Raw genomic sequence first — 16,499 nt, 5'->3', positions numbered from 1 at the left:
GCAGCATGATAAGAAAACATCAACATTTTTATATAGCAAAATAATAAAATTATGTCAAGTTTTTTTTTGTACAGTGATATTATAAATCTAATTTCATTTGCTGTGATACATAATATAACTAGAATGTATAAACTTATATGCATATATTTGTTTCTTGTGGTTGTGTAATATTGGAGGCTTTATTGGCAAGTATGATTTCGGTGAATTAGTGATAGTGAAATGTGAAAAGTAAAAAAAATTCCCTTTATTTAAGGTGTGCCAAGTGAAAAATTGTGGTCTATAACATGGTTTAGAATAGTTAATTAGATTGGAGATGTAATAGACTTTAAAGGATACTAAACAAAACAAAGGATACATATATTCACACCTATGTGGCTTCTGGCACAATTAATTTTATGAGCCAGCTATAATTGTGGTGGGTTACTTGTCTTTTTGCATGATAAATTTGTTGATATATTTTTTGAGAATTTGCATGTCTGTTTTACTTAAATTCTTCCATTTGACTAGCTTTTTAAATCTTAAATATGAGATTTTATTCAGAGCTAGCTTATTTTAGGGATGGGTGGGTCGAATCCTCAATTACTTTGAACACTATTGAATCTCCAGTAGTATTTGAAATATTTGGGATTCGAGAAAAAAAGATTTGAAGAAAATATTAGAGAAAATTTAGTAAATTCAAAAATCAAGCACAGACAACTGAAGTTTATGAAATCTTTTTCTGTTTTTCTTTGTACCTGTCCTATTATCATTCTACAACATATTGTATGTTTAAAATGTATTTGTGTTAAAAAGAAATTTAATTTTTATATATTTAAAAAGTTAGTTAATGAAATGTAAACATTTAAAGGTTTCAACACAAACCAGTATTTTTTTAAATTTCTTGTACAGTATTTTATTTTTGACCCTAAGACTAAATTGAGATTTGAGGGGTATATTCGAGGTACTCTTTGTTTTTCTAATTTAAGATTCGGATCAGAGGAAATTGGTATTCAATCGCTAAACACCTTTTTAACGTGGTGTTTCTAAAGCATAGAGCTTTATTTCCCTTTCCTTATTTGAGCATTTTTGCATGTTCAAAAGACCTTGTACATCACATACTTGGCTTGTGAGCGGAAAATAAATCAGCCTCACCACTGTCAGGTTTCTTGTCAATATAGTCTACTACCAGGATGTTGCAGTGCATTTCATCTTTTGTATCTATCTTTCTATCTTCTTCATTCTCCAAACCTGTACTAACGAAATTTTTTTTCATTTCTCAGTATTTACATCTTTAATTACATTTGATTGTATAATCCACAAAGCTAGGAGTGAATATTTTTTTAAAGGCATGGTCAAGCATTTACTACAGGGTTGTGTGTGTCATTAATGTTTATGGATTATTTATTAATTCGCAGGTTGGCAGGAGCATGAGATCTGCTCGGCATTCAGTCACTTCTCGTTTAACAACTGGTCGCTAGAGATGGAAGAAAGGATGTCTGTGGGCCACAGACTGAATGAAGACTGTGATATGGATGGCATAGAGCCTCTGGCAACACCTGCCCGTCTTATGCCAGACGAAGACTATGCTTTTGACATGGATGCAGAAGGTTTGTTGTTATAGCAGCGCGTGCAATCAATGCAAGATATATGTTCTTCAGCCTTAATTTGTATTCTGAACTTTCAGAATGTCATTGCTGAACTTTTTTGTTTAATTTCCAGTCTGAGCACTCATTTTCTGCCTTAAAAGTTGTTGCATTGCAAAACCCCTGCCCTCCCCAGCTTGGCAGAGTATTTGAGTGATTGTTAATTTTTAGTAAGGCTGTATATCAGCTGATTTAATGGTTTAGGATCATGTTGGCCTCATTTTATATTTGTATTTTACTGTCTTTAATATTTCATAATAAATAAAAATAACAACAAGGGAAAAATAAATTTAAAAACAATTAAGAATATTTTTAAAGTTATTAAAATAGATTTATCACCATTGTCAGAACAGAGTTGTTGAGATAAACCCCCCCCTTTTTTTTTCTCTCTCTCTCTCTCTCTCTCTCTGTGTGTATGTGTGTGTGTCGTCAAGGGCTCTCCTGGACTAGATTTAAATTGTTAGGTAAAGCAGTTTTATCACCTGGAGTAGGCCTGGAAGATAAAAGAAGAGGTTTAAGAAATTATTATGAGCAATGGATGCTAACAGATCAGAAATACGAATGTGGAAGACCTTGAGGTGCAATGGTTGCTTCCTACTGAGGCCGGTGGTTGAGAGAGACTGGGGAGTGTCCCGTGGTTTTGGTTGTAGGAAGCTTCCGAATTACCGTTAGGTAATGAACAATTATGTGAGGAAAATAGAAACATAGCAAAACTCTGCAAGCTCTTTAATACTATTTCACAAGTATTTACCATTTTCCCGGTATTAATATTACTTATATATTTATATGTTTAGTACTTAAATGTTCACATATAAACCGCCAAAATGAGGGTGCATTCCGAAAGTGTTGCACTTGGCTTGGGAATTGAAAAAAAAAGTGAAAACGATAATTATAGTAATTAGACAACTAAGCATTAGTGGTGAGTGGCACAGTGCCACGGTAGCGTACCAGCACACATGAACACATGACGTTTTGTGGGAGGTTTGAAATACGTCGTGGCCATAGAGGGTGTTGGTGGGAAGAAAAGGAGCCTAAAGCAGAGCAAGGCACATCACCTCAGGCTTAAGCCATGGCCGATGTCAAACTTAAGAATTAGGAATAAAATTTAAAGAGAAAATATAATAAAACCCACTTTGAACCTTAAGATTTTTTAAAATAAAAATTACAAATACCAACTGATTCAGGATCCAAAAATTGTTTTTTTTTTTTTTCCCCCAGACCTTGCAGTACTAAACAAACATTTTGATTTTAGCTGGTGGTAAATGCAAAAATGTTTTTGGTTGTTTCTGCAATGTAAAATAATATAGCCCTGGTCAACTACAGAAGTTTTTTGTTTGATTTTATGAAATTTTTCTTCTGAGAATTTTATTAAATAAAATATTTTCCTTGAATATCAAATTTTCTAAGTAATAAATAGTATTTGATGCTACGTATGTGTCTGAGGGTTTGAGTGTTTGCGACCTGTTTGTTGTTTCTACTTCATACTGGACAAGATTGTAAGGGAAAACGTAGAGGAGTAAAAACATTGAAACTGTGTGCTCCTCCAGGGTGGCTGTGGTGAATTTCACTCTTGCCACCTTTAGTTGTTACAAAATGTGCCTTATATTACTTACATGTGTTTACATGACTTTTCTTATGTGGATTATTGTTTGTTGTTCGGTAGGGATGTTAATACTATTAACTAGTGAGAAACTTGGGCATGGTAAACCCACCTTATAATCTCTGTGCAGTCGCGCCATTGGAGGACAATCACTACGGCCACTCGGACGATGACGAAGTGAGCCTGGAGAGGGGTCTTGCGTGCACCATCAGCAAGTCCAAGCGAGATGTCATAGTGGATGTCCGCAAACACTTGTCGGTCGTCCCGCAAGAATACTCGTTTTTCAAAGGCAACCTGATGTCTCTGTGGGCGGGGCCCAACCACTGGAAGGTTGTGCCGGCTGCCAGAGGTGTGTATTTGTATATTCTGTATGTGTCGTGTAGTGCTGTGTACCCATTTGTAGCACATACAGTGGAAGATCTTTAATCCTGAACATTTGGGACCACTACAATGCTAAATTATCAAACTTTAATATAAAGGGTTCATACACATCCTTAATGTCCTTAAAAAGTCAATTAATAATATCTCCTGAGTAAAGACTGATAGCATACAAGTAATGGATTAAATGTGGGTCTTTTAATGTTTTTTGTTTCCAACTTGGCAGAAAACAATGCTTCGTGCAGTACAATTAGTGAATTTTGAGCTGTTATTACATTTTATGTATAAAAATCCTTTTGATTTCATTTTTTGTATTTGGTATCTCACCTTTATACAAATAAGGTGCATGTTACTGTCTTACTTTGAACGTATGAAATTAGTGATCAAAGTAAATGTTATGACTATAAATTTATGATAGACACTATGCTTGTGTTAGCTATATGTGCCAGAGATAATTCTGGACCATAGGGGCATAGCTCTAAGAATTGAACTAACCAACAAAATTTAATTTAAAAAATTTTTTTTTTTTAACTTTATTTAACATTGTGATTTTATTGAGGGATGTTGTGATATTACTAATAGTTTTCTATCTCTTGATAGTGAGATAGGTGATGAAATAAAGGGGACCTTTAAAACTCTTTAATTTTTGATTGCACAAGAGGGTTCAAACCATGATATCATTTTACAACGATTTCCCATCCAATACGGTCAAATGTTTAATTCCCGCCAATAATAAGATATGCATTATTTTTATTTATTTTTCCCAGTGTAAGATGTTGCCCATAAACTTCTTTACCTGTATAAAACAATGTATTTTAAAGTTGAAAAACATTATTTGTTTGTATATTACCTGTTACTTATTTAATTAATAGATGTCGATGTGTAAAATTTCTTTCAAAGATGCTTTCAATGTTATAGTCTTTTTTGCAGCGCATTAATATTTGGTTAAGTTGATTACTGTATAGAGTGCGCTCGCATTGTCCAATTTTTTATTGATAGCTCGCTGGTTGCATGAAATCAAACTTCATGAACCCCTCAGAACATTTTTCTACAGTTTCAAAAATTATTTTTCAAGTTTTTTTTATGTGCAAGGAATGATCATGATCATCATCTCTCTATTACTGTACTATAATTTTCCAGGTGGCCAGCAAGTTTTACCATAGTAAAAAAAATTAGCTAAAACTATATGGAAGTATTAAGAATGGATACAAAACTATAAAATTTATGCTGTTTGTGGATTAAAACTGTTTTGTTTGGTGATAATAGAGCCTCGTACCAACAGTGCTTGCAGTACATGGTATCAGGTTATGTTCGAGATTGGCTAAGAATGACTTACATTGCAGGGAAGCTGTCAAGCGAGGCATGCAAATCCTCTGTGAAGCGAAGGAGGAGAAAAGAAGCGGAGGTGAACTTTGACATTGACTTGGCGGCCCTGCAGGATCATTTCTCGGCGGGGAAGGGCGTGAAGCTGAGCAGAAAGACCATACAGTTGTGGAGCAACGATAAGACCACCTTGCCTCAGGATGAGCACTTCGACCCCTCTGTGTTCTACAGGTCAGCTGAGTCATCTGTAGTTCAAGCCTTGTGTTTGTGTGTCGCAGCGCTGCCTCCGATTTCAAAATTAAACTTGAATACCTGTGCAGCAACAGTGTTGCCTGCCCATTATTTGCTTCTCTTTCACTAGGCATCTGCAAAGCTTTCACCATAATAAGTACAATTTAATGATTTATAATTAATCTTTTAAAAAAATTAGTTACTGTAAATGATATGAAACAAAAAAAATTAAATGTAAAAACAATATTTTGATGAAGTCTGCAAATAGCGTGGGCTCCTCTTACATTTGAAATGCTGTTATTTGGAGAGTTTATCAAAGTTTAGAAAAAAAAAAAATATATATATATACACTTAATTTTCACATTTGAACCAACTTTTATGGGCAAGAAAATGCATCTATGCAGTTGCCAATTAACATATCTTAGCTAATTTGAAAATTTTCCAAATGAAAATACAAATTTAATTTTGGCAAGTTTAAAACACTTTATAGTTGTATTCAATAATGCACATAAAAATCCAAACAAAATACTCACCTGTGATGAAATACTGTATGCCAGACAAATGAACAATTATTCATTTTGACATTTACCACCACCTGCATAAGTCAATATTTCCACTGTTCATATTATAGGTACTAACCTAATATAGGAAATTTTTTTTTTCGTTGCATAATTTTTTTTTTGTGTTTGAGAAAGTGTGTATTTTTAATTAAAAGAAAGATAAAATGTATTTTGCAGTTACACAGTTATATGTGAATGCAATTAAGATGAATATTTTGAAAGCAATAGGGCACAAAACAAAACTTACTTTTGAAATATATATATATTATAAATAAATATAATATATAATATATTTATGTATATATTTGATAGAATGTCAAAATTTTTGAATAGTAACCAAACATTTTCTGCATTTGATTTAAATTGAAAAGTCACTGGTTTGAAAATATTGATGAAAATGGAAGACATTTTATTGTATCAGCCATGCAGGTAAAGGGGCTTGCAAAAATTTAGTCATAATATTGGGGAAACTAAGAAAAGTGAACAGAACATACAGGACTGATATTTCAGCTAGGTAGCAGATTGCATATGCAGTCAGCAAGCCATGGTAATATGGTTCATTGGTTGTGGTTCCAGGTTAGGGCTGAGGAGCTGCATTAGTGTGACGCGTGTGGACCACAACAGTTCTCAGATCATCGATGATGATGTGGATGCCTACAACTACGACAATGACAACGACCGCCAGAGCTTCTGCCCAGACCTGGTGCGTTACTTCCTTCCCCGTATCACAGGCATGCTACCGTTTCCGTTATTTTTCAGTACCATATTATCATACACGATAATAATGTTCAAGTTATAATGTAATAGTCAAATCCTTGAAACTGGAGCTGGATGATCAGGGACTTTGCCGGTCATACCCATAACGATCGCTTGTTGCCGATCTTACCGATACAAAACAGTTTCCCAAAACAGTTTCTTGCCTTCATACTTTCTTTGAAAATAACTTGATCTATGTAAATCAATGCTTGAACAGATAATTTTGTGATAGTGATTAGAAAAATAAAATTAACAACAGTGAATATTTCACTTGAATCCAAATTATTTAAAGAAATAAAATTTGCACACTAATTTACTGAAAGAATAAAACTGTAGCATTAGAAAAATAGGCATCAAAATTTAATTTAAAAATGTTTTATAAACAGCATAATTATTTGAAATATCAGCTGCTTATAGTAATGATTATGTGCTTAACATATTTGTGTTAGAATTAAGTTTTGATTTATCTATAAATGTGAAAACATGGTCAATAAGTTGAATGTGAGAACATTTATAGCAACATAGGCTACTGCCATCCCCACTTTGTAAATACATAAGTTTATTAATGATTTAATCTTTTTCTAAAAATTTTTTTTTCTTGGTTAGGTTTTATGGAATGATTTAAATAACAGTTGTTTATTCTATTGAGTAGTATATGTGTTTGCAATGTTTTAGGGACATAATTTACATTATTTCATGGTTTTGAAGTATCTTAATAATTTGCTGGCTTAATGGTGATCAAACCACATAGTAGTTATTTTTATGTGTTTGATTGCTTGCTTATTTAAGTTTTTCTGTGCTTTCACATATTTTATAGTTATTGTTTGTTGAATTTCTTTGTTTTCTAAGTGCATGAATACGGGAATTGTTTTAGAAGGTTCTAGAACAATCGGACTGATGCAATGGTTTTATCTATACAGTAGAACCCCGATTTAACGAAGTGCTATGGTTACCGAAAATGTTTACTCTAAATCGATGTTTCGTTAAATCCGATTTACCGATTTTCAATGACCCCCGCACTCATAATCGCGTCCCTACGTTTCCATATCGTAGACAGGGTCGACGCTGATATCTTGTGCTGCCGTGCTATCTCAGACTTCGTCAACTTTACATCTTCAACGTCTTTTAATCTCGCTCGTACGGCCCCCGGTTCGTAAGTACACCTCGGTCGTACATACAGATTTTCAGAAACCGTGAAAAATGAGGCATAAAATAAAAAAAGTTTAAAAATATGTAAAGTGTAAGAAATACGTTAAAGTTTATTAAAATACGGTCGCAACCTGCAGCGTTTATAACAAATACGAGCTACATACACATTGCGTCACAGTAAAAAATTAAAAATAAAAAAAATGGCCGCAAATTCATGGAAAATTTCCGTCAATAGCGCGCCGTACGCAGAGAAAGGTCATTGTACTCGGTCAGCTGCTGTTACGGCGCGGCGTAGCCGCCGGCTGACTCTTTGTTCGCTGAGCTGCGCAGCACTTATAAAAAACGTATTCCAAAACTAAAACACCACGCACAAAGCTCTTACTGAGAATATATAGAGCTGTAGCAAACCGTATGTATTCGGTACTGAGTAACATCTAGTAACGAGTAACGAAACGTTACACACGGCTGCATCTCGTTACTCGCATTTTTCGTATGTTTTACGCATGCGCGCGCATATTCGATGAATTTGCGTTACAAAGAACGATGTTTGTTTATTAAGTAAAGTATAATTTGGAAATTCGTCGTCAAAGTTTTTTACTGTTTATTAAAGGTATTGTGTGTGTAGACAAAGTTTGAGATTGAAACAGATACAACGTAAGAAAGTATTGTTTACAAATTAGAAATATGTTTTTTATTATCACGTATTTTAACGTTTTTTGTTCTTATCTTAAAAGAGATAGTATAAAAAGGCCGCTCTAATGAGATTTAATTGTTTCTTGGTTAACAAAAACTGTTAATTATCAAATATTGTTAATTGTTTATATTCTATTTATTATTATTTACGCGACATCATACTGTACGCGTACGCAATACGACTCGATTCGTTGCTGCAACATAACATAGCATGTTATGCGGTATCAGAAGTAACGAGTAATGTAACGTGATACGATAGTTACGAGTACTAATTGTTAATAGTAACGAATACATACGGGGACGCTTTTTTTTCGTTACTTTTACACCTCTAGAGAATAATGATAATGGCGTATTGGTGTGACGTGGTCACAAGTTGAAAAAACCTGGAGGATGGGAAAGGGAATATTTGGAAACGTGTGATTATTGACTAGCACTGTTACTATGCGGGCGTGTTTGAAGATAACGTGGTGAGTCAAGCCAGGGATATGGATGGAGGAGGGGGATGCAGACAAAGAAACCCTTCATGACGTCATGTGTCGCGGACAGTCTATCTATTCAGGCGCGCGCAATGGCACGCACCTACGCAATTCAGTTACAGCACCCGGAGTTTTTAAGTAATTTGAACAATTTTTTTTATTTTTTTCGTATTTGGACAGATGATGCAAAGGCACATATTAATATATAGTACCTCCATTCTATTACTGACACCACATAGTGTAATTTTTAATAAGATTCCATTACTATTTACTTTCATCTTTTGGAAATCTATATTATTATTTTAATAAATTGGTGTTTTTTGATGGTTCCTGAAAACCTTTACGTTAAATCGCTGTTTTCGTTAAATCCGTGTTCGCAAAATCGGGGTTCTACTGTATATTGGAGAAAAAGATTCACTGACTCGCTCGTCACGAGATATCCGGAACTATTAGATTTACTGACTTGAAATTTTGCAGGCATGTTTCTTTTTCTGATTAGATAGGCTGAGAACAGATGTTACAAACATTCATTTCTAAGTTGATAAGTGGACCGAAAATCAACTGCTATTACACTATTAGAGTTTGCAAGGGATGTTTGAAAATATAGTTTTTTAACCGTAAGACCTTCAGACATGAAATTTGGTATGAATATCTATTGAATTAAATGAAATTTATTGATTAATTTTTTTCTGATAATTGAACACTATGTGAGTTTGTTGAACTTGTTACCATGTGCCAGGATTAGCTAATATTTTTCTGTGTATTTTATGTGATTGGTTGCAAATTACATCACACCTTTGTTCTTTATGGGGAAGACGGGAGTGGTTGTGGTACCAAAAGGTCACGGTCTGATGATGACTCGCAATTAATATAATAATGTAGTGGATGAGACTATTTTGTGGCTGTGATCCGTAGTGTAATGAACTTGAAACCTTTCTGGACACTTAATTAGTTGTGTGAACTTTCATAAGGGAGGATTAGAGAACATTTAAATCAGAGGGTGGCCATATTTGCATGATACATAACATGGTGTGTGAAGCCATTTTTTTTTTTTCCAGTTAATTTTCGCACCATAATTGTTAGACTCCCAAAACAATGGATGGAAGTGTAATGTTTGCAGTAGAGAAACGGTTTTAAATGATTTTTTAAAATGAAAGTGGCTGTTTTTAAAGATGGAGATTCTAATTCATACTTACTTACCATCTTCAAACGTGGTCAAGCACCATTTAGCAATGTTTTGGGCAGAACGTTATGACAATGGCGAGGTTAAAAAGTGACTTCAACTACGTCACAGTACGCTGTCTCCTGTCAGTTTGTAACTCCATGATAAAAATCTGCCGTAGAGACTTTAATTTAGTAATCAATAATCAACCAAAAAAAATTTAACACTTGAGACATAGATCAGAAATGTCAGGCAGGCTGATGCAATGTATCATGTATTAAAGTGTTTCTAGTTCTTTACTCTTACGCATACCTCTTTCTTCCCCAAATTTCTGGTGTGTTATGGTTTAACTATCTATAGCTTTGTTAAAAACTAAAAACGTTTGTTAAAATAATGAATCTATGAATCTGTGTTTTCTATTGGTGGAGCAGATTTTTTTTTTTCCTAAATCTTAATTCATTACCTAAGATTACCAAAAAAATTTCATAGAGCATGTTCTTTCTACTGTTTTAGAGATGAGGTAAAATTTAGATTTCTGAATTTGTCATTATTATGTTTTATTAAAATGTTCCAAAATTATAGTCTCTTTATGTTTGTATTGATGAGATTTGAAAGCCTTCTGGATAGTTTTCAAAATGTGTGTGGCTGTCCTGACAGTTGTAGTGTGTTGCAGAATGACTTCATGTAAGTTTTTGTACATACGCCATTGCTAAAAACTTTTTCTGTTGAAGAAAAACTAAAAAATAAAAATAAAGAAATAAAAAAATCAAAAAAACACAAATTAAGCAAATAATTGCTCTTGTCAACAAGGATATAAACACCACAAAATATTCCGTGACAGGAATATGGTCAACAAAACAAAGAAAAATGTACTAAGAGAACGAAAAAAAACCACAAATGATGACGACACAGAAATATTGAACCCAAAAATAATTCAGCACAACGGTCGAAACGAAACAAAACACGACAAAACGAAAAGACGGAACAAACACAATATTTTTCCAAAACAGAATAGAACGATAAAAAACCCCCACAAATGATGACAGCACAAAAATATTGAACCCAAAAGAATTCAGCACAACAGTTGAAACGAGACAAAAAACACGACAAAATGAAAAAGACGAAATGAACACAATAGTTTTACCAAAACAGAAACAAGCGACGTTTCGGGAACTGCAATCTGCTCCTGTCCTCAGGCAGAGACACACATGGTACGGAAACACAGGTGCGACTGAGTGATAATGTGTTGCAGAATGTTGACGACAATGGCCAGCAGGATGACGGGCTCACTCAGAACTACGAGGCGAGTCTGCTGCCGAGTCAGGATGTTCATAGTACTGACATGCAGCCGACTGGGACCTTCACAGGGGACAACCTGGTTGCCCCGCCCCAAAAGGTTTTTGTTTTTTACTACTCATGCTCATCAAAGAAGTCTAAATGGTCACATGTATTGTAGTGAGTAGGCTACTATTGATTAATTCATAATTATTATGCATGAATAATAGTTGTATTCTTTGAATGGTTCTTGCAAGATTGAATTTAAGATTTTTTTAGGACATACATTATTGTTGGTTACATTGTGTGTCATAAGTAGGGACAAGATTTTGTGTTTTTTATAACATTTGGTTTTACAATAGGAGATTTTGATGTTATTTTTTTATACATATTGACTTTTTTCATTAAAAATTCGTCAAATATGAAACTAAAATATTTCTTAATATAATAATTTTTTCACCAAAAAGTCTTATTGTGATTGACATGTGATGCACATGTACAGTAATATCATTAGTAATAATAATAATAATAATAATAATAATAATAATAATAAGCATTCTAGAACAGAATATTCAGAAAAATAAAAAAGGTTACTTAATTTTTGTGTGTTAGAGACATGTACCGTCATTAATGTAAAAATGTGTTATTAATGTAAGAGATGCAAGATCAAACAAAATAACATTAATTTTTAGGGATGTGCGAATCCTTGATTTTCAGTTCGGTTCGAATCCGTTCGAATCCCTGGCAATATTTGAGATATGAATCCGATTCCGAATATTAAGCACAGAATAATTAAAAATAACTGATTAATTTAAAAATAATGTGTGTTCTCTTTTTTCTAACTGTAACTACTGGCAATTATTTATTACACTGAGATTGAAATGTTTATAATCATGCAAACTAAATTAATAATAAAACACTTTACCAAAACATATTCGATTCTCCAACTCAATCGTAATAAACTGCATGCCACAGGGAAATCTCAGTTTTATAAACGTTTCAGCAAACGAAACCATTTTTTCTCCAATAAATAGCCAAGACGTTTTTTTCTTGTAGGTATGTAATTGTTTTTAGTTTATAGTTTGCTATACGACAAAATTCGTGATTATAGTTTAAGCTCTCAAAATCTCGAAATTCTTTTAATGTCACTGTGTTAATTATTTAATTTACATATCTTTCTTTGATACATCATATTATAAATACTTACGTAATAGTAGCCTAATTTTATTTTTCACTGCTAGTATTTTTGAGCCGTATTAAATTAATTTATAACTTTTGTGAATATTCGTAATACTGTTCGAATCGATGTACGTACAACGATTCTGGGTTCGGGTAATTGTGGATTCGAACCGTACCCGAAAATATTGAGTACTCTCGCATCCCTATATAATATTTAACCAATCCATTTAGGTTATTGTACATTCGGGTATAACATTCATGCTCAATAAACTAATGCAATGAATTTAAAATTATAAAAGATTAAATATTTGTAATTTGAGTTAAGTTTTATCAAATAGCTGATGAAGTTCATGATGTTAATTAAATTTTGGTGCTAAATGGTGCATTTATTTGCATTTCGGTCTTAAATGTTGTATTGGCATACTTAGCAGTATAAGTTCGGTTTTATCGCAATTCACCAATTAATATTGTCCCTGGTGATAAGAAACCTTAATAACAGACAAAAAATATGATTGTGCAAGTACGCAGAAAACAAGCCAAAAACAGCAAATATCAAAAGTTAAAAACAAAAACAGTAAATAAAATTCAGTGGAAGGAATTAGTCAGAAATATATTACAACACAAACGGACACAGTGAACTAACAAGGATGAGACAGTTGCAACAAGAACATTAAATAAAGACAAAAATTACCTTAGATAACACGACAGACAAACCCAACGATGATATAATGTTACGTGCCGGCACCTCAATCTTAAAGCATCTATGTCAGTTCTCCTTTTGCCATACTCTACATGCACACAGGACTTTACCAGTGCCTGAAAGCCGACAACTCAACGTGCAACCACGTACTCTCCACTCCTCAAGAGCCTTGGGAAGGGGGGGGGGGGGGGGGGGCTAGCCATGATGCACCAACCTCTGCTGAAGGCCTACGTGTCTCTTCGGCCACTGCTTGCCTTACACCCCCTTTCTGGCCAAGATGGTATAAAAGGCGGTGATCAAGCAGCCACCAGCAGTGGTCTTACGGCCGCAAGCCCTACGGAGCCTCCCTTGCTCTTGCTTCCCGCATTGCCTCTCACAACAGCCCCTCCAGACACAGCCTCCAGATGCTGACGCCACCACTGTCGAGAGCTAGGGCAGTTTAAGCTCTTAAGGGTGTTCTTCTAGAGCCAGCCAGGGGTTAATTACATTGCAATAACCCCCCCACGCTTCTCTGTTTACTAGGGAATATCTCTTTCTTTCTCTCTCTTTCCTGTCAGCTATCTTTTTCCCACCAGAGCCCTTTCCTGTCGCCCCACCGACCTTGAGAGAAGGAACAGGGTACACAACTTGGTGACCAAGGTTTGTCCCACGCACCCTGCCTTATTCCTCACGGACACTGCAGTGGGGTGGGTTCTCAGTGGCTGGAGTACCCTGATATATCAGCCCTGTATCATTTACTATTAGGTAAAAAAAAATTATTTTATTGACGTATCAGCCAGATAAACAACCACTGCGGATCTGTTGCCCAAATTTGCCATACCTGAAGGCTTGGATATGACTGGAAATACTTCATGAAATTGGTCTGTCGGGAAAACAGTTACACCTGAGGACGAGTCGATCGGTCAGGAACAACCACCACAGTACACCGCACCACCTCAGGCCTGGTTGCCACCAGCAACCCTTCTACCCTCCACCGACGCTGCCTAAGCGACCCAAGGAGGCTCGAGCCGGCACCCTCTCTGATGCTCGGCTGGTGGTCCATGTGGAAACATTCTGCCAGCTCCGCACCCCCACCAGGCCCGTTGCAGAGTCTCAGTACCTGGCCGCAGCCCTCCATCTGCCACCTATCCTGTGGCTTTCCACCAGAGATAATGTGGACAACAAAACCCAGAGATCCACAGGCGAACCCAGCGATGTGCCAAAACAGATATTCTTGACACCACAGCGACCACAGCACCGACAAACACTTCCTAAGACAAAACCGTTAAGACAAATCAGAAGGAAAATACCTCTAAAAAGGACTTATCTTTTTGCCTTTACCAAAAAAATTGGCTTATTCTTGCAAATAGTTGTATCATTTTGTGTTTTAATTTAGCGTATTATGTATAAAAATGACAGATAAAAAGCAGTTGTGTGAAAACTTTACTAAAAGGTCTGAAAAAGTCCTAAAATGGGTTTAATGAGTATATGTAGAAACTCTGGAAAAACATGTTCATACATAGTTCATTGTGTTGCTCACCAGGTGGCAAAAATATGGATTCCATATGCTCTCAAGGCCAAGAAGATGGACATGAAGAAGCTTAAGGACAAAATTTGGTACCTTTTGACTACAATGAGCTTGCCAGAGGTAATTCAACAACATCTACTTGTGTGACTGATGTGAGGTTTATCCCTTGCTCAAATTCTTTTTAAAAACCTTTTTCTTTATTATTTCTAATGGGAAATCGTCAAGTACTGCATCATTATATTTTCCATCATTCTTCATATTTTGTAATCTAACTCATGATCATGAGTGATCGCGCCATTGTTCTGAGGATGTAGTCCTGTGGCCTCGTACCGTGAGTTAGTATACATCCATGGGACTTAACAATGACCTCTCTTTAAATATTCATCCTCCAATACCTGCGAACAGTCGACATGTTTGTTTTGAAAACAAGTAAGAGGTTATGTGCAACGTGTTTGTAAATTTTACTTGTACTTTTTTTTTTGTAGTCACGAGATGGCTGTCAAAATCACTGTGAATTTTCTTCAAGTATCAATAAAAGTATGTCAAAATCAGTTTGGTGTCTGAGAGACATTATTACAGTAAACAAATCGTTGATAGTAACATTTTTCTGTAATGTATATAATTATCGCCACCGAAGTCCTTTCTTCAAGTTTTACTGAACTATGTTTATGTTTGTCCATTCCTAGACCAATCCATTTGCTAGTCAGGTGATCTGGGATGTGACAAAACTTATATTGATTGCTTGGCGGACTAGTTTTCTTTGATAAAATTGAGATTAAGATAAGTTATGATGTGAAGGTAAGTTTTGTGTGTCCCACAACTATATTAAATGAAAGTGTTCTTTATTTTCACTGAGAAAGTTTTGTCTGTGAAGATTTCTGTGGGGCCAGGATTAACTTTCCGGTTCTTCATATTTAATTTAATTTAATTTAAATAAGTAGAGACAAGATTTTATGGTATTTAAAAAAATGCAAATTTCATTATTAAAAATATGTAGTTGATTTTATTATCATTAAAGATTAAACATATGTAATAATAAGTACATATCAAACTAGGCTGAAGTTGGCTTTATTCTAGATTTATTTTCCTTCCCTTCATTTCCCCCACCCGAAGATATGGCCGGAGCCAAGCGGTACAGCACTGAACATACAAAAAACAACACGTTTTGTGTACAGCACTACACATACAAAATGCAACACGGAAATAAAAGAAATTGCGCAATGGTACAGTACTACACATACAAAATGCAACACTTTTTTGTACAGCACAACACATAAAATGTGCAACAAGTGCGTGACTACCCATACAAAATTCAACAAAAAGTACAACAATACACATACAAAATGCAACACGGAAATAAAAGAAATTGTGCAATGGTACAGCACTACACATACAAAATGCAACAATTTTTTGTACAGCACAACACATAAAATGTGCAACAAGTGCGTGACTACCCATACAAAATTCAACAAAGAGTACAACACTACACATACAAAATGCAACAAGAAAGGAAATGTGAATACCTTTCAGAACATATAAAATGCAAAACTTTTTTGTACAGCACAACACATAAAATGTGCAACAAGTGATTGACTACCCATATAAAATTCAACAAAAAGTACAACACTACACATACAAAATGCAACAAGAAAGGAAATGCGAAAACCTTTCAGAACATATAAAGTGCAACACTGCAATTGAGTTAACTCTATTGTAGTTGTAAAGAAGTACAGCCAAACCCAAACAAAATGCAACATTAAAGGAAAAACATGAATGTACAGCATAAACATCTCTGTAAAGTACCGTTATTAATAAAGGTTGCAACAATAGAGCTGTTGGGCTCTTCTTTTGTGCGCATGGTCTGCTAATTCAAAAAAATTATAAATAT

At 34.8% G+C, this 16,499-nt stretch overlaps 1 protein-coding gene across 3 annotated transcripts in view; it reads left to right on the top strand.

Annotated features, from left to right (window-relative positions):
• The window catches only part of LOC134542221 (condensin complex subunit 2), a 57,288-nt gene that overhangs the window by 21,071 nt on the left and 19,718 nt on the right, over positions 1-16,499 (top strand). For all 3 annotated transcript variants that reach the window (XR_010076761.1, XR_010076760.1, XM_063386305.1), the window contains exons 6-11: positions 1,395-1,586; positions 3,353-3,571; positions 4,944-5,154; positions 6,291-6,417; positions 11,203-11,346; positions 14,627-14,731. Coding sequence is in view for 1 of the 3 variants with exons in the window: in XM_063386305.1 (XP_063242375.1) it covers positions 1,395-1,586; positions 3,353-3,571; positions 4,944-5,154; positions 6,291-6,417; positions 11,203-11,346; positions 14,627-14,731 (998 nt within the window). In the remaining 2 variants the exon portion in view is untranslated. The remainder of the gene's footprint in view (positions 1-1,394; positions 1,587-3,352; positions 3,572-4,943; positions 5,155-6,290; positions 6,418-11,202; positions 11,347-14,626; positions 14,732-16,499) is intronic.

Source organism: Bacillus rossius, assembly GCF_032445375.1.
Source record: "Bacillus rossius redtenbacheri isolate Brsri chromosome 4 unlocalized genomic scaffold, Brsri_v3 Brsri_v3_scf4_2, whole genome shotgun sequence".
NCBI classification, from domain to species: domain Eukaryota; kingdom Metazoa; phylum Arthropoda; class Insecta; order Phasmatodea; family Bacillidae; genus Bacillus; species Bacillus rossius.
The sequence above is the reverse complement of the archived record's forward strand: the minus strand, read 5'-3'. Positions and strand labels throughout refer to the sequence as shown.